General features: G+C 48.8%; 1 protein-coding gene across 1 annotated transcript in view; it reads right to left on the bottom strand.

Annotated features, from left to right (window-relative positions):
• Nucleotides 1-2,766: 2,766 nt before the first annotated feature.
• The window catches only part of LOC138564038 (zinc finger protein ZFP2-like), a 112,388-nt gene continuing 91,321 nt past the window's right edge, over nt 2,767-23,833 (bottom strand). Inside the window, exon 3 of the mRNA XM_069642881.1 lies at nt 2,767-9,251. Within this exon, the coding sequence (XP_069498982.1) occupies nt 8,173-9,251 (1,079 nt within the window). The 3' untranslated portion in view covers nt 2,767-8,172. The remainder of the gene's footprint in view (nt 9,252-23,833) is intronic.

Below are 23,833 nucleotides of genomic sequence, written 5' to 3'. Positions count from 1 at the left end.
GAGTGACAGTCACTCTGCAATTCCCAATTCCTTCCTTTTGTTTCAAACTCTTGCAAATCTCAATTCTTTTCTTTTGTTTATGCCAAGGTCTCTTGTCTCCTTCTACTTGGTGTGTAATATAGTTAACTTCTTTCACTTTGTTTATGCCAGGGTCTCGTATGATAAATATTTCATGCTTTTATTTGTTTTTTTTTTAACTGAGACGAGGAAGAGGTGATCAATCTACACGCATTCTGTTCATCCGATTCAATCTAACGCACATAATGCAAACGCAAATGATCTCTCCTGCAGGGCCGTGATTCTCTGTTGCACTGTCTATACAGTTGTCATGGAGACCGTTTGTTTATATAAATTCTAAATGGCTGCACATAATGGACACAATCGACGTTGCGTAGGGTCCTTTTCTCTATACAAGCTTGCGCAATGCCTTCATAAAATGCAAGCGTGCGGCCTTCAAAACGGATACAATTGTAAGTTCACTGTATGATTATTATGCCTATGGTACCTTTAACACTGCAGTCTTCTTTGCAGGAAACCTCTGTTAGTGCTAGTTGCTACCTCTTTGGCACTGCCACTCTTGATCCTTGGTCTCATACAGTGCAGGGACAGACCAAAGCTGTACGGAGTGGCTCCATCCTACCTTAGAACCAAATTCACACGATACACCCCTAATAGAGCCCTTAGATCTCAAACATCTGGCAAGCTACAGATAGCCCAGGCATCCTGAACTATGGGAGCTGGGAAATCTTTTCCGGTTCGGGCAGCTCAGCAGTGGAACAACCTTCCAGTAACTCAAGAGAGCAGAGCCAAATCTTTCAATCTTTAGGAAAAATCTAAAGACCCATCTCTTCAAATAATGTGCTATTCCTAGCTTGCACCTACTGTTTCTGCCTAACTTCAATTTGTCTCTCTGCGCCCTAATGCCTGCAGGCTACTGATGCATTACAAATAAATAGACAAATAATACAGCGCAACACAGGAGGAAGTTATAACTTATGTAATTACTTTATTAATTTACAGATGCATCTATAATATAAGGGGATATGAACAGAGCAGATGCAGTGAGACCTTCTGCTCCTCCAACCGCCATCTCACCGTCTTCTCCATTCCATTACCCGCATTCCTATTTCTAGATCCCTCATCATCAGGGCCAGCTGTAGTATGCAATACTACACTCACACGCACTTATACATACATTAAATTGTCACCACTCTCTCAACCCCACCACCTTGCATTCACTCCATCCCAACTTGCACATACTTTTCTCCAACTCCACCTGCTCACACTGCTCTTTGGTCTCTTGGTCCTCCAAACTCACTCAAACACCATTCACTGAAGACGGACTCTCCTGCATTTATATAGCCTTCCCCTTCCTGCCTGGAAAGTTGCACACGTTGCCATTGGATACTCATGGTATCCGTCTCCCTAGGCTAGACTATGCTTTGACCCTCCCTGCCCCCTTGCAGTGTGGCCTGGCATGTTCCCTGGGTGTCTTTATAAAAGGACCCAGTCCTCTTTTAAGTCTTTATATTCTTCCAACCAGCCGTGCAGTCTCTAGGGTTGTTGGTTCTCTGATTCCCCTACTGTATCAAGGAAGTCACTGGCAATATTTGATTTGGGGAGGGTTCCTGGCTCTCACCTACTGCTGTTCAGCTCTCTGCCAGCTCTACCGCCACTGCTTCCATTTTACTAGTCTGATGATCCTTTGGCAGGTATTGAGTCTCCCGTCCAACTCTTGGATGGGTGAGGAAAATATTTGTTTTTCTCGGGAAAAGCTTTCTCGCTGCCTTATCTGGGCCAGGTTTTAGCCATTGGAACCAGGTGCATTGCAGTACTTGTGGTAGTTGGCGGTGTTGGTCTCTGGAGGGTGCTGCTGCCCCCATCCCCTGTCCGGGTTGCACTAGCCATTACAGCGGTATGAGGCGTGTGGGGGATGCTGGTAGCTGTGGTTTCTGAATCATGGGTCGGTATAGGAGGCCACACTGCTCCCCATGCTTCTGGGCACTATCTGAAAAGTTAGAGAAAGAGTTACCAATCCAAACACAGGTCTCCCAGGATACTAGGCAGCCAGGGCAGGGATCCATCCCAACACCTGATGGTGCACATCCTGACCTACCTCAGAGGGCTCTGAGGTAGGTCAGGATGTGGAATTGGACTGATAAATCGCTTACTACAGGTTGCTAGGGGTCCATGACCCCGTCACATCTGTTAAAACACTTTTTAAACTGAATTGTTTTGATTAGAACATGAAGCTATTAAGTATTGTGCTCCATTTGCAAGTAGATGAGCATTACATCATTTATAAACTACATTCATATACACAAGAGACTCGTTTTGGGTCTTGCAATAGCCACTCACCTGGAAATGGAAACGGAAATGGCGAGGGGTATGCACCCTGCTTTTATACCTTACACAGCATTCTGCCTTGGAACCTGCATATGGCGTAAAAGAATGAAATGGAGTCGTACAGGATTCGCTTTTACACTGGAGCAATTGCAAAGCTCCTAGAAGACTTGACCAGATACCATTATGGAAAACTCATGAACGCATTCTTTACCTTCTGTTCTTCATGAAATAGGAGCTGTCTCCTGTGGGAGTCCCAAAAAGCTAGGAACAGAGATCCACATGAGAGATGTCTGATATGTGCAAAGGTAAGAGCTCACGCCAAATTGTACAAAGACACAATACTGTGCAAACGAGGTAGGCAGAGGCAAAGTCACATACACAAAATACAAGGACATGATCTGTGAACACATGTCAAAGCCATTCATGATTAAACACATTTAATATTGCTCAAAGTACCCAACAGAAGATACATAAAACATGATCCACATAGACATGTAAAAGTATTTAATAGTTTACCCAACAAAGCATGTGTAGTTGTGAGTTTTTCCAAAGCTCTAAAGAAAATTTATTTCTGTTTTCAAAGAAAAGACGACCCTTTCTGTTAAAGAAGAACCTGAAGCCCACCAGGGCAGCAGAAGGTCGACATGCCGTTCATTTAACATGGAAATTGGAAAGGTCTCTGGATAAAGGCCGGTTATATCCAATCTGTGACCGAGAAACATGAGACAGAAACGGACAGTCTGTGGGTGAACCAGGCCTCTCGTCTTTAAGGGGTTTTGAGTATGTCCGCTTCTCTGGCCGGTTTAGGATGTGTCTCATGAAATAGGAAACACAATTGTGCAACTTAGTGCACTGCTTGTGTGCGATGTATAGCAACAGTGGACTTGTACTTTCTTCATTCTTCTTGTTGTTCCAGCACATGGAACTTGCATCATGTGGGCATTTGATGTAGTGTACAACACAATCAGTTAAGCACGTTTTAAAATGAAATGTTCATTCCAGCGCAGCAGTGAAGAGTTAATACACCTTCCTGGTTGTATAAGATCCTGTTCAAGCAAGGGTTGATCCAGTCATCTGTGCAGTGAACCGCAATTGAGTAACTGTTGGGGCGAGACATCGGCTTTAACTCACATCTCGCAAGTACCTTTTGCAGCTCGCAGCGAACAGTGGAAGGTTCTGCCAAGTTCTTTACAGATGAAATAGGCCAATATTTGTTAATACCATTTATAACCGTTGGTAACAATGGCCCGGTTTACGCATATGTGGTCACTTATTTGGCACTGGCAGACAGGTCAGAGACCTCAGGATGAGGAGCAAGATTGGAGTGACATAATGCAGGAAATCCGGATGAGTCTGATCTCTGAGAGACTGTCAAGACTGTACTCATTTCATTCAGGCTGAGACCCAAACACAAGTTGAGAGATGTTCACGAGGGTCTACATTAGAATCTGCGTGTATGAGTGCCCCTCGGCTTTTCTGCAGATGCACTAAAGCATTTCGTCAGAGCTACTGCCCTTGGAGGCCTTGATTAACCAAACCACTGTGAAGGACTTGAATAACTGAAGAGTGGAATCAATAAAGAAAACCAAACCCAACATCCAAACTCACCTTAAAACCCTTAGGCACATCTTCCCATATCTCACCTTTCCCGACAGACTCTTCGCGGTCCAATCAATCGTCCTATCAAGACTAGACTACGCACTACGCAAACCCCCTATACCTCGGATTCAATGCGTACCAACTAAATAAACTCCAAAGGGCACAAAACGCGGCAGCCAAATTGCTACTTGCGCTCGGCCCAAGAGACCACATCTCCCCAGCCCTTAAGACGCTGCACTGGCTTCCGGTAGCCCGAAGGGTGACTTTCAAAACCTTATGCATCTCCCATCGAGCTCTGCATAAAACCGGACCTCAATATCTTCAAGACAAGCTAAAACCCTATCACCCCCCACGCACCCTAAGATAAAGCTCAGCCGGCCTCCTAGTCATACTGAAGACAAACTCAGTCAGATTAGGCGGATCATCATTCTCTGCCTTAGCCCCCACGCTATGGAACTCACTCCCACCCCACATCCGTCTAACTGAGGATTTAACGTCTTTCCGCAAACTGCTGAAAACTAGCTCTTCCCCTAAACCAACCTGTACCAAACTAATCCAAACAGACTAACAGCAACTAGATGACACCAATCCAACAAACTACCTGATCCGAGAAATTGACAGCTAGTAAACCCTAATATAAACTAGATGTTCAAACAGAATTAAATGAATAAAGTAGATCAAAGCAGTGAAATGGTTAATAAGAGTAAATCATACGGAAACAGTAAAGAGATCTAAACTCCTGAAATCGACAGAATGCATGAAGAGTTAACGAAGTAAATGGCGTGGACGAGATCGTTAGAATGGATGAAGCAGGTGGAACAGACGAATGCGCTGAATGGAAGAATGCATGAGTGGAAGAACAGATAACTATATAGTTCAAATAAGTGTGGAAATCGAATGAATATGTGGATCGAATGAGTGTATAGAATGGACGAACTTGTTGAGCGTATCATTGTGAAGAACGGCTGGGTGTGTAGAGCGGATGAACGCGTAGCGCGGATACAGAGAAGCGTGTAGAACGCAGGAGTGCGTAAAACAGATGAATGTGCAGAACGGATGAGCGTAAACCGGATGAGTGTGTAGATCAGATGAGTATATGGAGCGGATGAGTATGTAGAGCGCATGAGTGTGGATAGCGGATGAATACGCAAGTGCAGAGAGTGTGTCGATCGCCGGAGCAGATGACTGTATGGACCAGACGAATATATAGAATGAATGAGTGTATAGAGCGGACGAGGTTATGGAGCGGACGAGTGTACACAGCAGATGAAGGTATAGAACAGATGAGTGTGGAGATGAATATTTAGAACAGGATATTGCTGTTGAAAGCGTGGAAAGCATGAGTGCTTAAAGCGGAAGAGTACAGCGAGCGGATGAGTGCGCAGAGGGGATGAGTGCGCAGAGGGGAAGAGTGCGCAGAGGGGAAGAGCGCGCAGAGGGGAAGAACGCGCAGAGGGGAAGAGCGCGCAGAGGGGAAGAGCGCGCAGAGGGGATGAGCGCGCAGATGGGATGAGCGCGCAGAGGGGATGAGTGCGTAAAACAGGTGAATGCATAGGACGTGTGACGGCATAAAGCGGATGTGTACCTGAAGCGAACAAGTGCCTGGAGCGAACGAATGCCTGAGTGAACGAACATGTTGTGTAGAGCGGGCGAGTACGTAGAACGAACGAGCGCAGACTGCAGTACTGATGAGTGCGTAGACTGGATGAGTACATTGAGCTGCTGAATGCGTAGAGCACGGCGCAGACAGGAGTGCATGCGTGCGGCTGAGAGGAGTTCATGCGTGTGGCAGTCAAGAGCGCGTGGGGCGGGCTGGAATGCATGAGTACATGGAGCAGACCGGAGTGTATAGACCAGACTGGATGCATGGAACGGACTGGAGCGCATAGAATTGCGTGACGTATATAGTCTGGCTTGGAATGCAGAGAACGTTTGAAAGAGCATATAACCAATCATATCACACCACCATGCTTACTCTCTCCTTTACATCACCACTCAACTAGAACACAGAGCTACTATGATGCCATTCGGTATAACTGTTCTCATACCAACATCCGTCGCTCACTCCACATCATTCTAAGTAAACACTGCTGGTTACACACCCCAGCCAGGCGTTCTCCTCAGGCCTAACGCAGCCACATCCAGTCTGGATAAATCCTGCCAGAGCGAACACATTCTCCTGATCTCTCAACCACCACACCTACCGCTAAGAAGCAACTATTACACGGATACTGCACGAGCTGCACACATACCCGGTGATCACATGCAACTTTTGACTCTCTCTACTCTCTCTACTGATCCGAACTTCAGTTCCCAAGGGCGTTCAACCTACCAGCGCCTTCAGACCATACCAATGGTATATAAGGCGCTATATAAATGCAAAATAACATAACATCTCCAGTTATACATCCTTATTAGAAAGTATACTCTGAGTTGTAATATTGGCCACTTCTGTTTCATCTTGTAAATGGAGCCAGTGGCTTACATTTTGATCTCGGATGGATGGTATCTAAGGATAACGGACCAGAGACAGCAGGATGGTAACCAGCAATATCTGATTCCAAAGCACTAAGTATTTCATAGGACTTACCAAGCCCAATTCATACATTTGGAATCCATAACAAGCCAGCAGGCAGAAAAATTGGAAATAAAGCAGCACAGGGATGTTGGCAATCACAGTAGTGTTAAATCCTTAAGCTTGTCCATAGGGGTTAAACCCCCCTCTCTCTCTCTCTCCAAGTCCATGGGAGGTGGAAGGAGAAAGGGGGAATCCAGAACCATCCCTGGCCCTAAGAGAAAAGGCAACAGGTAAATGCTTTACCCCATCCCTAGTGCCTATGCTCGCCAGTGTTCTTTCACTAATGCAGAAGCTGATACCTGAGAGAAAGAAGAGACCAGGAAGTGAGGAGTGAAGAAGATAAGATGGAAGAGACAGAAGCAATCACCTGCCCAAATATAGCACCAGAACCGCAAAGACCCGATCAACGCAGTGGTTGCTCAGAGACGCAAACTGCAGCCACACAGCAGAACAGAGCAGCCACATCACAGCCTAGAGCGGCTGCACAAAGAATGGGACCAACAAAGGCCACTAGTAGTCCTGCAGCGGAGTCACCCACTAAACCAACATGGGCTTTCTTTGGGAAGGTTCCCCGGATTTAACCTACTGGTCCCCGCTAATGCAACCTTGAAGAAGAACTTCGCGCAGTCCTGACAGGGCCTCATCACGACTTTGGCGGTAACCCTTAAATCCGGCGGTCACGCTATTACTGCCGGATTTAAGGGTCTGCCAAATCAGGACTTCGGCGGATTTCTCCCCAGCTCTTAGATTTCCCGCCGGCGGTAAGAGCGCAAATTTTCCCCCTTGAGCCCAATGAGGGTTCCATGTAATAATGTCGCCACAAAAATCTTGCCGAAAAATTGCCGTTTTTTGTGGCGACATTATTGCATGGAACATGCGGGGGACACCCCCGCAAGCCCCACATTTTTTTGCCCCTGTCCCCATATATATGGTCACCCATATAATATCGCCACAACCTTTTCCCGCCGATATTATTTATGGCGACCATATATATGGGGATATTACCTGATACCCCAATGGGGAATGGGGCATTCCCGAATGGGCTCAAGGAGGAATGGGGAATTACATTACCGCCGAACTCGTGATCCGGCGCTATTAGCGCCGGGGAGTTCGGCGGTAGGACTAATACCACCGGCGGTAATACCGCAGGCGTTCCCGCCAAAGTCGTGATCAGGCCCATGGTAGTGAAACGTTTCTTTCACTCTATACATTACGACTTTAATGTGTCATAAGGTATGAAACCTCACTATACTGCTTACCACACTCTGCAAATTCATAGGGATTTGCTCTGGTGGGTTCTCAGTGATGAGCTAGTACTGAAGTCTTCATCACACCCGCTACACGGGTACAGCGCCTCTCCTGTATGGAGTCTGGTGTGTTCTCAGTGATGAGCTGGTACTGAGGTTTTTATCACACTCGCTACACTGGAACAGCGTCTCTCCTGTGTGGAGTCTTTACAGGAATTTCAAACCTCAGAAAACATCAAAGTGCTTACCGCAATCTGTGCACCCACAGGGCTTCTGCCAGTGCGTATCCTCTGATGTTTTTCTACAGCCTATCTAGAAGTAAAGCTCTTCCCACGCTCTGTGCACCGTTACGGCCCCTCTCCCATATGGGATCTCTGATGTTTCTTCAAGTATGAAAGGCCACTAGGGGTTCTTTCGAGCGTGGATCATCTGATGCCTCCGCAGGTCATGCCGATAAGTAAAGCTTTTCCCACACTCTGTACACTGGTGCGGTCTCTCCCCTGTGTGGCATCTCTGATGTTTTCTCATGTCTGCATCTCGACTAAAGTGCTTACCGCACTCTTTGCACCCGTAGGGTTTCTCGCCAGTGTGGATCTTCTGATGCGTTCTCAGTGATGAGAATTCAGTGAAGCGCTTCTGGCACTCTGTGCACTGGTACGGTCTTTCCCCTGTGTGAGACCTCTGGTGCACTTTTAGGTGTGATACAGTGCCAAAGTGCTTACCACACTCTGAGCACTCGTAAGGCTTCACCTCAAGGTGGATATTCTGATGTTGTCTCAGATATGAGCCGTCAGTGAAGCACTTTCCACACTCAGTGCACTCATGAGGCCTCTCACTCATATGGATTCCCTGATGTTTTCTCAGTGATGATTTGGTATTGAATCTTTTCTCACACTCTCCACACTGGTACGGTCTCTCCCCTGTGTGGGTTCTCAGGTGTATTATCAGGGCAGAAGCATATGGACATTGCTTTCCACACTCTGCACACACACTAAGCTTCGCACCAGTGTGGATCTTCCGGTGCCTTATGAGATTGGAGCAGTCACTGAAGCTTTTCTTGCACACTGTACACTGGTATGGTCCTTCTACTGTGTGGGATCTCTGATGCACCTTCAGGTTTGAAGCCTGTGTAAACTGCTTTCCACACTCTGGGCACTCGTAGGGCTTTTCACCAGTGTGGATCCTCTGGTGTGAATTAAGAGACCCATGGGTCCTGAAGCTTTTCTCACATACTGGACAAGGGAATGGCCTCTCCCCTGTGTGGGATCTCTGGTGTACTATCAGGGCTGAAGCCTGGATAAAATGCTTACCACACTCTGCACACTCATAGGGCTTTTCACCAGTGTGAATGCGCTGGTGTCTTATGAGATTGGAGCAGTCATAGAAGCTTTTCTCACACTCTGTGCACTGATGCACCATCTTCCCAGTCTGGCTCCTCTGTTGCATGCACCCACTCTTGGTTTTGGAAATGTCCCCATTATCTGTTGAAAGAAGCAGAGGAACAGGGTATTATTTTATGCCACTGGACATCCTAAAGATGAAGGAGCAGCTCTGTGATCCTAAGTGAATCCCTCTGACAACTGAATGAAACGTGGAAGGGAAAACCAAGACTACTTACACGTGAAAATGCAGCTCAAGTAAATTCCAATGAGAACACTTGCTTCATAAAAGTACATCCAAAGTAACATTTCATATTTTAAATCTAATAGTCATGTTAATCACATTAAAATACTGCACATAAAATGCTTCTTCTAAAAATAACTACTTTACAAATCGCTCTCTAATTCAGAATGCCATTTCCATAAACAAGTATACATAAAGTGTTGAGTTCTGATCATAAAGTGCCAGACGGTAGGTATTTTATACCCCAATAATGTTATGTTGATGTATACCATGCAGCACTGCCATTTCAATGGTCTCCAGGCCCTCTTGTGGCTCTGTAAGGTAAAGGGGGCTGGGTTGGTTAGGGTAGAAAGAGAGGCCTAAGTCAGGTGTTGTGCTCAGCTGTTGATACGTGTTGAACCAGGAGTAACTGGTGTTGGTGTATGTGTGCTTTCTGGGTGTGCTTTCTGTGTGCGTGCTTTCTGGTGTGTTGTTTTGTACACTGGACGCTTCTTGTTTCCAGATTGGAAGCTATTGGGGTGTGTGAGTGGTTTTGAGAAAGATGTGCGGGTTGGGTGTTTAGCAGGGTGGTTTGCTAGCCATCTGGGCATGTATGGTAAGTGTGTGGCAAGGGAGGGTAGAACAGAAAAGGAAGTTGTTGGAAGGTTTTTGGGTGGTGTCTGGGTATTGTGCCGCTATGCTGTTGCTTTCTTTCTCTAGAGCATTCACCTTTGCATTGGCGTGTGGGTAGATTGATGGGAAAAGACTAAAAAGGAAGGACATGGATTGGTATAGTAGAGATTACTGTGTATGGGTTGTAAGCGGTCGCGAGAGTGGCCACTATCGAGAGGGGTTGGGGTGGACCAAGAGTTGTTGGGTTTCCTGGGTCGTCATGATTCGCTCTGCAAAGTTGTGTGCGTGTGTCTTGAAATATCGGTCCGAGAGGTGAGCAGCTTCCGGTTGTCCGGGTCCTCGTGGCTCTTTCACTCAGGGCTAGAGTTTCAATGGGCCTCATTACGAGTTTGGAGGTAGCCATGGTGCTAATAACGCCATGGCTGCCTCCAAACCCATGTCCGGGTAGTCGAAATGGGGACTTACCGGGTCATTCCAACCTTGGAGGACCTGGTAAGTCCCCATTCTGAAAACCATTCCCCATTCCCATTCGAGCCCCCATAGGGCTCAATGGGAATGGGGAAGGAGCTAATAACGGGCCCGCAAATAGCAGGCCCGTTATTAGCTCCCTGGTCCCTTAACGGCTCCCGTTAAGGGCAGCTGGTACAACCAGCCGGCCTTAGTGGGACCCGCTAAGGGACCTCGGAATGTAGCGGTAGGGGGTTAAAGTCACCAGCATCCTTACTGGTGCCGTTAACCCCCTACTGCTGTACTCATAATGAGGCCCAATGTCTTTGTGGAGGTGGTGTGGCCTTGTATGGGGCTGAACTGGCCTGCTGGTGGGGATGATCGTTCTGCAGTAGTTGATTAATTTTCATCTCAGCGACACTTCCGGGTCAGTCATTTTTCTAAGAAATGAGCTGGGGGTAGATCTCGGTCTTCGGCTGGGGCCTCCCTCTGGAACAGCCTCCCTGCCACTCTAAAACTTGAGGAGAACCATCTCCGGTTCCGGAAGCACCTCAAGACCTTCCTCTTTTCTTCTGCCTTCGCTCCCCCTCGCCCCTGCTGATCTGTTCTCTCTTGGCACCGTGCACCTGGCCACCCTCTGTCTCTTGGGCCCAGGTACCTGCTCATCCTGCCACCCTCCTGAACTGCCTCCTGGCCACCCCTTGCACTGGGGTCTGTATCTGTACCCATACAGCCCCCCTTTTCTTCCTGCACTTATCAGACCTACTCTGTCTGCTGCCTTAAACCTAGCACTTGCAAATTGCTGGCTGCATTACCACTGTTTGTTGCCTTTATTATTTATTTATTGTTATTTATCCGTTTCTCCTCTGCTTCGCACTTTCCACTTCTCCCCCCTTCCATGCACTTTTCCCCTCCCCCTTCCCATGCACTTGCGCGTTCTCAATCTCACTGGGCCTAGTAAGATCGCTGTTTTGTTCTCCCCTGTTCCCCTCCCTTGCCTTGTCGCGCTCTGAAACACTTGTGTACGAGCGCGATAGAAATAAAATATCAATAAATCAATGACCCAGTCTTTAGCCATTGCTGGAAGATAAGGTCTTCCGTCGTCCTGATTTTCTTCGGATCAAATTTCATAGTTTGGCTAAGAATGGAGAAGGCAGTTCCAAGAGTTTGCTTTTTTCGTAGTGTCTTGTTTCCATTTGGAGGTTGGTGCTAGATCTTAAGGTTCTTCTGGGTTATGCGGCAAATCAGGAGGAGGATTCGGACCACAGGACATGTTTGACAGTAGTTTATTTAAATTAAAAGAAAACTCCTCACTGTTCCTACTATAGTCTATAGTCAAAAACAAGAGTCCTCGGTCCAAACCAATCCCCTAAGGCCCTAACAATTAACTGAAAGGTAAAAGAAAAGAGGTTGAGGGACCGGCTCTCTTGATTCTTCACAAAGGTATCTCTGGTGGTCCCAGGAATCACTCCTGGCACTGTGTCCAATGGTAGAAGTAAATAAAATAGTTCTACTCAAAGACAGTTCTTGTCAGTCTATGAAAAGTTCATCAAAAAGTCAAGTTCCTAGAACAAACTAAATTACCAAACTTCTTTAGGTGGAGGGATTTTCCCCCAGTCTCTTTCCACCAATTGGTCGATCTCTCCCCAGTTCAACCTGGTTTGGGGTGCCTGCCTCTTTGCTCCCCATATATCTGCTTTATTCCACTCTGCCTGTTGCGTCCCTGTGGCTCCATTTGGGTCCCCTGACCTAATGTCTCACTTAGTTCTTTATGGTTGGGAGTTGGCAACACCAGCCTGCGTGGCGTCCGGATAGAGTTGTGAGTGTTGGCATGCCCACACATAGAGAGATTTCTAGACACTGGCCTGCGCCGCATCTAGATGGGATTGTGAAGCCCAACAAGGGCCTCACTTAGACAAAACTGTGAATGTTAGCATGCTAAAGGTCAGGTAACCCACTAACCAACATAAACTCAAACTCTGCATAGTTATCTCACTCAAAAAACGGACACAACCATCTCTCGCACAACAAGCCGCATGCACTTCACAACACTGCAACAACACATAAGCCAGAGCAACAGCACACGCAGACTGACACCGATCCAATACCCGCACCAAAGTTCAGCACCCGGTGTACACCGAGTTGAAGCTGCCAACAGAACACCACTCCTCTCACTATCCTACTCCCTCTTCACCTTACTACCCAATCCCACCTTATCGTTTACAGATCCGCCAGAGCACCTGGGGACCAATTCCGTTGGTGACGGTGCGCAGTACAAATACCTTTAACATTTAACATGGTTCCTGTGACCCCTCTCTCCTTCTGGCTCTTTGCTTTTGTGCTCCCATAAACCATTGACCTATGTTGTTCTCGCTCATCACTCTGCTCATTATGCCGCAGTAGCTTCTTTGGGTTCCTTTGACCCAATTGCTTAGTTAGTTCTTTGGGGTTCCTATGGCCCATCTCTAATTCTTGCTCCCTTAGATTTCTTGGGTCTTCGTGAGCATTCTTGAGGCCTATCCTGTTAGGGTTTCTCAAGCTCTGAAAATCCTTTTCCTTGTCTCGCTCCTTCTCTGGTCTCAGGTCCCTTGGGCTAGTGTAGACCATCCCTCCTCTTCGCTCATTCTCTCCTTTCTTCTCCTCCCTCCAACCTGGGCAACCCGCAAACCCTTTGTGTTGTGGCGATTACTCTAGTGAGGGTCAATCTTAGCCATGGATTGCTGCTCTTGGCAGCCTTCGCGTACCCCTCATATTGGGTCGCTCCTGCCTTTCTCTCGCTTGGGTTGGCTCTCAGTCTGAGAGCCGAGGAACCAGTTCTCCCTTCGTTCCTGGACTTGGTGTCTGTTTACAGGTTCTGGGCCTACCACATCCTGTATGTGGTCGAGCCTCATGGTCCGGTTTGCTTTGCGCACCCTCTTGACTCTCAGGCCTGGTGGACGGCGTCTCCCTCGGGCATCCACCTCCGTCCCTTTGCCGACATTCTCACGTCTGAGTCTCGGGCAGTAGGTTTCTCCTCCTCCCTTCCAGCGTTGTTGATCCTTTATTCTTACTCAGATGTTGAAAAAGGGACTCTTGTCCATCACCGTCTGTAAAGCATGTGGAAAGTTCATTATACCTGGAGCCGAACACATATGTACTGTCAGCATTACCTTGAGCCAAACACAGCGGCAATTCCAGCGTTTCTTACTCCCATGTAGGCAAATACCCTGTGTATAGGGAGTTCCCCATGGGCATGCAAGTCACTCCCAGTGAGGTCCCGCTTTCCCAGACCCATAAGGATGGTTTTACTAAGCGTGTTCACCTGCCTAGCCTCAAAGGGGGCGGCTCCCCTTAGGGAACGAGACACATTCCCCAGATGCATCACAGTTGGTATTGGGTGATTTTTGCCTGGAGAAATTCAGCTCCTTGGCTGTGCAGTGATTTACGGGAAAAGCAGTGGGCTTTGAAGTCGATTTGCTTCTTGACTGGTAGCCAAAGCAGACTTCTCAGAGCTTGGCTGATGTGATCTCTTCTATTTACTCTCAGGAGTAGTCTTGCTTCTGGGTTTAGAGGCGTTGTAGTTATTTTGGTGGAGTGTTCAGGTATTCCTAAGTAGAGACTATTAACATAGGGGGTCATTATGACCTTGGAGGTAACAATGCCGCAATTTGAAGCATGGTTACCCCCTTACCGGGTACTGGGGAGGGAGCTAACCACGGGCCCGTTAATAACGGGCCCGTGGTTAGCTCCCTGGTCTGCTTGCGGGACCTGCTAAGGGCACCTGGTTTTACCAGGCGCCCTTTGGGGGTCCCGCAAGCAGATTCCTAATGGGGCGGTAAGGGGTTGACGGCTCCGGCACCATTACCGGCGCCGTTAACCCCTTACTGCCAAGGTCGTAATGACCCCCATATTCTATTCTTGATAATACCAAGAAATAAGAACAAGGGTTCGATGAGGAAGATGATCAGGAGAGCAAGGGGGCTGGGGCGTCAACAAAGGAAAGCAGGGCGGGGAGCATGGTTTGCAGCAAGCTGGGAAAGGAGAGAGAGCGAAAGAGCGAGATAGAGAAAGAGAGAGAGAGAGAGCGAAAGTCAGAGAGCGAGAGAGAGCGAGAGAGGAGAGAGAGAGCGAGAGAGGAGAGAGAGAGCGAGAGAGCGAGAGAGCGAGAGAGCGAGAGAGCGAGAGAGAGAGAGAGAGAGAGAGAGAGCGAAAGCGAGAGAGCGAGAGAGCGAGAGAGAGAAGGAGAGAGAGAGAGAGAGAGACTGACTGCCAGGTGTGGAGCGAGGAGGGATGATTTAATTAGCGTGTGTTCCTTCTTTTTTGGGGGGGGCTCAGCTGGGCTGCAGGAGAAGGTGGTCACAGAGCGAGAAGCAGGGGAGCCTGAAGCGGACCCCGCAGCAGAGGAGTTTGTATGGGCTTTTTAACTTTTTAGACTGAGGGAACAGGATAAAGTTGGACACTGCACCAGGAACCCTACCAAAGTGCACAGCAAGGGAGAGGGCTGCAGAACGCAGAACACTGCCGACGATGACGAGGGAGCAGGTGAGCCTGCATAAGAGTGTGAGGCTGTTATGGGAAAAGGAGGGGGAATGCACCCCGGTACCATGAGGGGCATATGAGAGGTAGACTATCCACGGCATCCGTCATGTGTGTGACTGGAATGCAGAACACTGCCGCTGTGGGATGAGAACTTGGGATAGGTTTTCTTTGTGGGGCACACTGAGGAGACCTTCAGCAGGAGATCCATGGGACGGTTGCGCATGGGCCCTACCCTGAGACTGCAGAACGCTGCTGACGTGGGAGTTGACAGAGGCGAAACAAGGACTTGATAGAGAATGCTCAGACCGGGGAACTGGGAAGGGGAGACGTGAAGCTGGTAGGGCTAAGGTAACAACTGCCAGAAGTACCGAGCCACAAGCTTGCTATAAACTCCTTGTAATAAATATAGAACACACTCAAACCTGCACTATTTCATCCAAAGACTTTGTCCATGATCCCAAGTGGTGACACGTGGTGGCAGCAGTGGAATCCAGGAGAGAACGCCATGGAGGCCATCCTAAAAGCACTGACGGATGGACAACAGCAACTGCAGCAGGCTATCCGGATACAGAACCAGCAGACTCAGTCGGATCGGCAAACCTTCCAGCAGGCCTTGCAGGTGCATCAGGCACAAATATTGGTTGCAGCCAACGCAAGGAGACCTGCCCAGTTAGCGGCCATGGTATTGCAGAGGTATATACTAGGAGAGAATTGGCTCACTTCTTTGTAAACTTTTCACGAGTAGCCAGGAACGCAGTGACTGCAGGAGCGATAGAGTCATTGTGTTGCCCCCTTGATGACATGGGAGATGCAGAGCGCATACCAGGCTGCCAACCCCAGTGGGGACACTACCTACGTAGACATGAAGAAAGTCGTACTGGAAAGACTCGGTCATGACGAAGAAACCTACCGGGTGAAGTTCTGAGAGACGAAGGTCTTGCCCCATGAGACACCCCGCCAATTGTACTACAGGGTGAAGGAATTGGCGGATAAATGGCTACAGCCAGCAACCACCACTACCCACGAAATGACTGACAGGATCATCTTGGAACAATTCGTAGAAGCTTTGCCTACTCCGGTCCAGGCTATGGGTGAAAAACATCACCGACCAAGCCCATCAATTTTGCCTCCACGTAGCAGAAGGTTGGACAGGGGAGGAGGCTGGCTTATGGATCGACTCGTTCAGTTTAGTTTCTTTATTTATACCGCACACCGAACCTTGAGGTTACTGGGCGCCAGAGACTTAGCGCAAGGTAAACAGGTTATAAGCATTTACATATTATACAAGTTACATACATTTACATGTTCAGAGCGATAAGTGCAAGTGACCCGGGTTACATCATGGTCACGATGCATAGTGGCATACAGTACATGTGAAATACAGAGATTGGTCAAGCACGTGGGCAATTCTTGTTAGCGAGCCAAGACTTTGTTTTTGCTCTAAAGGTCCAGATTAAGGGGTATAGCATTCCATTGCTTAGCCGCTAGGACTGGGAAGCTGGAGCCACCCGCTTTTTTTAGATTGAATTTGGGAATGGTAAGACAGTGCGAATAAGCTGTTCTCGTTGGTCTGACTGATAGTCGTTTGCTGAATTTGTCTTTTAGGTACTTGGGGGCAGTATTCGAAAGGCATTTGTGGATGATGACAAGTTATCTGAGTGTGATTCTGTCTCACACTGGGAGCCAGTGGGCATCCTGTCTGAAGCTGGAAATGTAGGCATACCGTGGGATGCTCAGTGCAGCTGTAAGGTCATTATTCTGCAGCACCTGCAGTTTGTTTAGATTGCGCTCAGAGATGCGCAAGAAGAGGGTGTTGCAGTAGTCAATTTTTGACAGCACAAGCCCCTGGCTAGGGTGATGCAGCTGGTCGGCGAGAGGAATGATTTACAGGCATTGATAAGTTTGTTAGTGTAGGCCGTGGAGGATGTAGTGGCGTTCACTTGTTTTTTAAGGGAGAGGGTAGAGTCCAGGTATACCCTTAGAGTTTTGATCTCTTTGGCCACTTTGATAAGGGTTCCGTCAATGTTTATGGAGGCGCAGCGAGGGTCAAGTTTGTTTAGGCACAGTTGGGAGCAGACGAGGAGAAGCTCTGTTTCCTTGTCGTTGAGGTATAAGCTATGTACAGCCATCCATGCTTGGTCCTAGGAGGGACGTCCACCACGCCACACTGTCCGGGACTGGGAAGGGGATTGAATACACTGACCCGAAAACCAGTGGCTGAGGGGGGAAACCTGGGTCCGGCCAATTTCCTACTCCCAAGAAGCCCACAGTGCTATGAAAGTGGGCATATTGCCTGGCTTTGCCCCAAGAAGAGTAAGGCTGAAAATATTGAAATTGGATTATTTGACGTACCCCGGGCGGGGAGGTAGCCGGAGGAATCGCCACTCATGGCAAGACCACAATAACCTTATGTCTGTGAAGCGGAAGTAGAGGGAATACCCACGAGGCCCCTGCTGGACTCTGGAAGTCTTCAAAGTGCAGTCAGTGCATAATTGTTAGGTGGAGGGAAAGCCTAGGGAGAGCGGATCCCGATCCGGTGTGTGCATGTGGATGTGAAAGCAAACCCTACCGAGGATATCAGGGTTACGTTGGCTGGAGAAGAAATGAAAGTAAGAGCAGCCGTATTACCTGTGCTCCCTGAACCTCTGGTGGTAGACTCCGATATGGCGATGATGCCCCAAATAATACAACACACCAAGGAAAATTGGTTGGACACCTCACCCTTTTCAGGGTGAAGTTCTAGAGGGCCCGCCTGGCTGAACTAGCGAGAGTCGGGCTGAGAAAAGAGCAATGCAGAAGCAGTGCATGAGAAGGTCATGATGCCGGTGGCAGTTGATTGGAAGATAGATGAGAAGGGCGACTGTTAGGCAGAAACCTGTGCAGTTCCCTTTGGGAACACTGCAAAAGATTTAGGACTACAGATGTTTGGCAGTAAACCCACTTGGTAGCAGTCTGTACCACACAGATTCACTTGGTAGCTGTGGCTGAGCAGTCAGACTTCCCTCAAGAAGAGTTGGGCAGTATATAGAGTATACACAATAGGTACAGAGATACAGTAGCACAAGCGAACACTGACCAGAGCTTTGGTGTAAAAGTATATAATTATTTATTTAAAGACACACTTGTAAATTACACTAGCATAAAGAGAAAAGTAAATTACGCACACAGTCACTTATATATATATATGACAATGCATTACTTACCGTAAAAGCATTTCTGATGGTTGTATCTGCTTAGATTCACATGCTGTGCATAGGTCTGACATCCAGTGGTCACTGCGGAGTATTGCATTTTGTTTTTCGTAGTCGAAAAGGGACGTCGACAAGGCGTGTCTGAGATACTAACCCTTTAGTGACGTGTGTTGTACCCACAATCCCTCACGCGTCGAGGTCCCTCTGTTTGTATTTTTCTGCCCTGAGGGAGCCTTCTAGACGTGAGTGAGTACAGAAAAGAGAGATATAAAAGGAAGTCTATGTTCCTTCCATCCGAGCGGGGAGGAAGGGTGGGCGCATGTGAATCTAAGCAGATACAACCATCAGAAATGCTTTTACGGTAAGTAATGCATTGTCTTCTGATGCTTGTTAATCTGCTTAGAATCACATGCTGTGCATAGACTAGCGAGCAGTACCCGGAGTTGGAGGTGGGTTATGAGAAGGAACAGTAGAGAAAAGATGTCTTAATACTGCCTGACCCACCTGGGAGTCAGATCTCGAGTGTGCATCTAGACAGTAGTGTTTTGTAAAGGTGTGCACAGAACTCCAGGTAGCCACTTTGCAGATGGACTCAAGGGGAACATTTGCAATGAATGCTATGGACGCTCCTGTGCCTCGAGTAGAATGTGCTCTTGGCTTGAAGGGTAGTTCTCTCTTAGCAAGAGTGTAACAGAGTGTGATGCATTGAACAATCCATCTAGAAATAGTGGACTTTGAAACTGCATCCCCTTCTCTTCCTGCTGCCACCGAGACGAAGAACTGATTAGTCTTCCTCAGTGGTCTGGTTCTTTCCATGTAGAACATGACCGCTCTGCGCACATCTAGTGTGTGTAGAGTTTTTACTCCCAAGTTGGAAGGATTTTGAAAGAACGTTGGCAGTTCTATAGACTGGTTTACGTGGAATTTCGATATGAACTTCGGAGCAAACCTTGGGTGCGTGCGTAGAACCACCTTATCTCTGTGAACTGTAACGAAGGGGTCTAGAACAGAAAGAGCCTGTAGTTCACTTACCCTCCTGATGGAGGTGATAGCTATTAAAAAAGCAGTCTTAAGAGTGAGGTCTTTAAGGGATGCTTTGTGCATGGGTTCGAAAGGTGAGCCCATGAGTCTGGTAAGTACCACGTTTAGGTCCCATCCGGGAGCTGGGTCTGCTATCGGGGGGTGTATTCTCTTTACTCCCTCCATGAAGGCCTTTATAACAGGGATCTTCCACCACGACACCTTGAGTTGGGAAGTGGTGTATGCAGAAAGTGCCGCTAGGTGGACTTTAATGGAATTGAACACTAGACCTGAATCCAACAAGTGGGTCAGGTATAGAACAATTTGTGTGGGTGAGCAGTCAATCGGGTTGATGCTTTTTCCTCTGCACCAGATGACAAATCTCCTCCACTTGCTAGAGTAGCAGTGGCGAGTGTTAGGTTTTCTGGCTTCCCTGAGGATGTCCATGTATCTCTGCGGGAGCTGTAGATGTCCGAATTCTATGATCTCAGGAGCCAAGCTGCTAAGTTCATGTTCTGGGGGCATGGATGCAGAGTCCTGCCCTTGTCTTGTGACAGCATGTTGTACGGGCAGGGGAGTTTCACTGGGGGAGATAGAGACATCTCCATCAAGTGAGCGAACCATGGCTGTCGGGCCCACATTGGGGCCACCAGTATCATGGTTACTTGTTCCTGGTGCATCTTGTGCACCACCTTGTTGAGAAGGGGAGTCGGGGGAAAAGCGTAAACAAATTTCCCTGACCATTGCATCGACAGACCGTTCCCCTTGGATTGGTTCTGGGGGTACCTGGAGGCGTAACTTGGGCATTGTGAGTTCTCCAGGGTTGCGAACAGGTCTATTTCTGGGAATCCCCATTGTGTGAAGACGTCGAAGATGATGTCTTCGTGCAGTCGCCATTCGTACTCTTCGGGCAGGTGGAAATCTCTGCTGAGTTTGTCTGCCAGCAGATTGAGTTCCCATGGTACATGTTCTGACAGTAGGAACATGTTCTGTTTGAGAGCCCACTTCCATATATTTTGGGCCGGTTTGGACAGTCCTGGAGAGTGGGTGCCCCCCTGCTTGTTGATGTGGTACATGGCTGTGGTGCTGTCTGTAAGGACCAACACAGTTTTGCCTTGTAGGTGTTCCTGGAAGGCTTTTAGCGCCTTGAACACAGCTAGTAGCTCCAGTAGATTTATGTGTTTGGATGCTACTTTCGGAGTCCACACTCTGTGAGCAGTCTGATGGGATAGGTGAGCCCCCCATCCTGTTAGGGATGCGTCTGTGGTTAGAGTGGCTTCCGCCGCGGGTGTGGCAAAGGGTTTCCCTTTTTCCAGGTTTTCCTTTGTCCACCATCGTAGCGAGAGAACCAAGGCCTGAGAGACCACCACTGGATCGTCCCATAATCCGCTGGCCTGACACCACTGGCTGTTGAGCCACTCTTGCATAGGGCGCATGCGCAGGCGCGGGTGAGGTACCAAATAAATACACGACGCCACCATGCCTAGCAAGCGCATTGCTTTGCGTACCGTCACCTCTCGACCGGTCACATATTGAGGGATCTGAAACAGCATGTTTTGGACCCTCTCGTTGGAGGGGAAGACAAGGCCGTCCTTTGTTTGAATTAGAGCCCCTAGGAATTGTTTGATTTGGCTGGGGTCTAGGCTGGACTTCTTTTCGTTGATGGAGAAGCCCAACTGGAACAAAAGGTCTACAGTCTTTTGGGTATTGGAGAAGCATGTTTCGTAAGAATCCCCTGTTATGAGCCAGTCGTCGAGGTAAGGGTAAACTGGGATGGACAACCTGCGAAGGTGGGCCGCTGCCACTGCCAGTACCTTCGTGAATACCCTTGGTGCTGATGCTATGCCGAAGGGTAGCACTCTGAACTGATAGTGTTTGCCCTCTATCATAAACCTGAGGTATCTTCTGTGCGCTGGCAACATTAAAATATGAAAGTATGCATCTTTCATGTCCAATGTTGTCATGTAATCTCCCTGTGATAGCAGTGGGATCACTTCCTGTAAGGTCACCATACGAAACTTCTGGGGTTTGATAAACTTGTTCGCTGGGCGCAGATCTAATATAGGGCGCATGGTTTGATCCTTTTTGGGTACAAGGAAGTACACTGAATAAATACCTTCCGTTACCTGAGATAGAGGCACGACCTCTATGGCTCCTTTTTCCAGCAGTTGTTGTACTTCTTGGAGAAGGATGGCAAGGTGTTCCGGTGTCATGCGTCGTCCCCTCGGGGGTCTGTATGTTGGGGAACTGTTGAATTCGATGCAGTATCCATGGGCTACGGTGGAAAGTACCCAGTGGTCTGACGTTATTCCCTCCCATGCTGGAAGAAAGGATGTTATCCGGCCCCCGACCGGTGTTGCATGGGAGGGGATGCGAATCTTCGCGTCACTTGGTGTTGTTGGGGGCTTGGGAGCCTCTGGGGGTGGACCCCCGCCCTCTCCCTTTGCCCCTGCGCTGTCCTCTTTGGCTGTACTGCCCACTTTTGGTCTGGTAACTGGTGGCAGGGTACTGTTGCTGCTGATTCTGCTGTTGGCGTTGGCCACGAAAAAAGCGTTTGTTGCCATAGCCGCGTCTGGTAGTGGGCTTAGAGATCTGGTCAAGAGTCTTGATAGTATCGAACTCTTTTTTTAGCCATTTCCAGAGCCTCATCCACCGCCTTCCCGAAGAGGTTTGAGTCTTCAACAGGTTTATTTATTAAAGACGCCTGTGTCTCCAGTTTGAACCCTGAGTTGCGCAGCCATACATGGCGTTTTAGGAGTATTCCCTGAACCAGGAAACGTCCCGCTGTCTCAGCAGCATCCAGAGAGTTCTTTACAATACTCTGGTTGACCTGGGTTCCTTCGCCAATAGTTGAAAGCAGGCGTGTATGTAATGGTTCCGGCGCTTCTTCAGCGTCCTTGCGCAGTTTGGCCCACTGCGCGTCCGCGTAGCTAGCTAACAAAGAATTGTTGTTCGCAATTCTTGCCGAAAAGGCAGCCGAGGATGTGACTCTTAGCAAGGGCATATAACCTCTTGCCCTCCTTGTCAGGTGGTGCCTCACTGGTGGACAGCGGCACCCCTGCCCTCTTCCTTGTATTAGTTACTACAAGGGAATCCGGAATGGAATGTCCCCTGATGTACAGCGGGTCTGAGGGTGAAGGAGTGAAAAGTTTTTCAATCCTTGGATTGACTCCTCTGATTAGTGCGGGTGTGGATAGCGAAGGGATGATTCTTCTCTTCACTGAAGCGAGGAGGGGAATGGTCTGGCTGACTGGGGGTTTCTCCTTAATTACTCTTTCCATAAAGTCTATTTCCGGAGAGATCTCCCCAGTGTCCAGTTCGAAATGCGCTGCTGCTCTGCGCAACAGGGCATTGAATGTGGGCTGATCATCAATGGGAGACGTGTTTCTAACAGGTGAATTGTCAGGAGGATTTAGGTTCAGGACATCAGTGTCCGAATATACTGATAGGGATTGCCAGGGATGAGAAGGTCCTTCTTCTGGATTTTCTCCGAAGCCTTCTCCTACCATGTCTGGGCTGTCTTCCAGACCTTCCTCTTGGTTCTGTCCTTCATTGTCCACAAAATCATCCTCCTCTTCTAAGTATTGTTCCTCACCAGTGAGGTCATACACATTATGGAAGTCTAAGGGTGTGTCCTGCCTCGGGTATTTGGCCCTGGGGTCCTCCTGAGGCCCTTCTCTTGTTCTCTTGGGAGTGGGAGGGTGTTCATAAACCTCTCCATTCTCTCCATGCAGAGATGGAGCCTTTCCATGGTTTCATGGGGTACCCCTGAGCGGTCTAGCGAGGGAAAATTAGTGTTATCTTGCTGAAAACGGCTCGACCTCTCCCACAACGTCGAGGAAAGTGTCCTGTCGCCCTCCGAAAAGCCTTCCGGTATGCTGGGGGTCCCCCCCGACTGAAGGGGGTAGTCCCTGTTTTTCTTCGGGCTTTTTCGGCGTGTCTTTCGACCTTTGCGTAGCGCTCGACGTGTCTTTCGGCGTACGCTTCTGGGCGTCGGCCACAACGATCCTCGCCAAGCTCTCTGTGACTCGTTTGGCAGCGGAGGGCTGTGGTTTCGACGTTACGGGTGTCGAACGTTCTACGGCGGCGTGCGCTCTCTGCTGGTGCGCGCCGGCCGATGGTTTGGGGGCGGCGCCCTTATTTGCCGAAAGCCCAGTCGCTGGTCGCGGCTGCGGTTGCGAGAGGGGCTTCGAACCCGAACGGTCCGAGGAGGCCGCCGGTGTAACCTGCATCTCCTTGGGCGCTGACGTATTCTTCGTCTTCGACGAAGAAGAGCTATGGGTTGTGTGTTTATGTGTTGCATCGTATGCGTCAGTGTCGCCGGGGTGTTCATCCCCATAAGCAGGGCATGAGCCGAGCCCGTCGGGGCCGGAGACAGACGACGAAGAGCGCGAGCGCTCTTTAGAGGGGTGTACGACTTCCGTAGCGGAGGTCGTGTTATCACGTTCCTCGTCACTGTCGGTGGTAGCAGCGGCGGGTGAAGACCTGGCCTTCGACATAGCGTAGGCCGCTCACCTCTTGACCCTGCGGTCTTTAAGGGTCTTTGGCTTTAGAAGCCGACAAGCCGAGCAACCCTCCTCTACGTGATCGAGGGGCAAGCAGCGGTTACACCGTGAATGCTTGTCCTTCCAAGTAAACTTGCCCTTACAAAG

This window comes from Ambystoma mexicanum, chromosome 1p, assembly GCF_040938575.1.
Source record: "Ambystoma mexicanum isolate Mex_15411 chromosome 1p, UKY_AmexF1_1, whole genome shotgun sequence".
NCBI lineage: Eukaryota > Metazoa > Chordata > Amphibia > Caudata > Ambystomatidae > Ambystoma > Ambystoma mexicanum.
The sequence above is the reverse complement of the archived record's forward strand: the minus strand, read 5'-3'. Positions and strand labels throughout refer to the sequence as shown.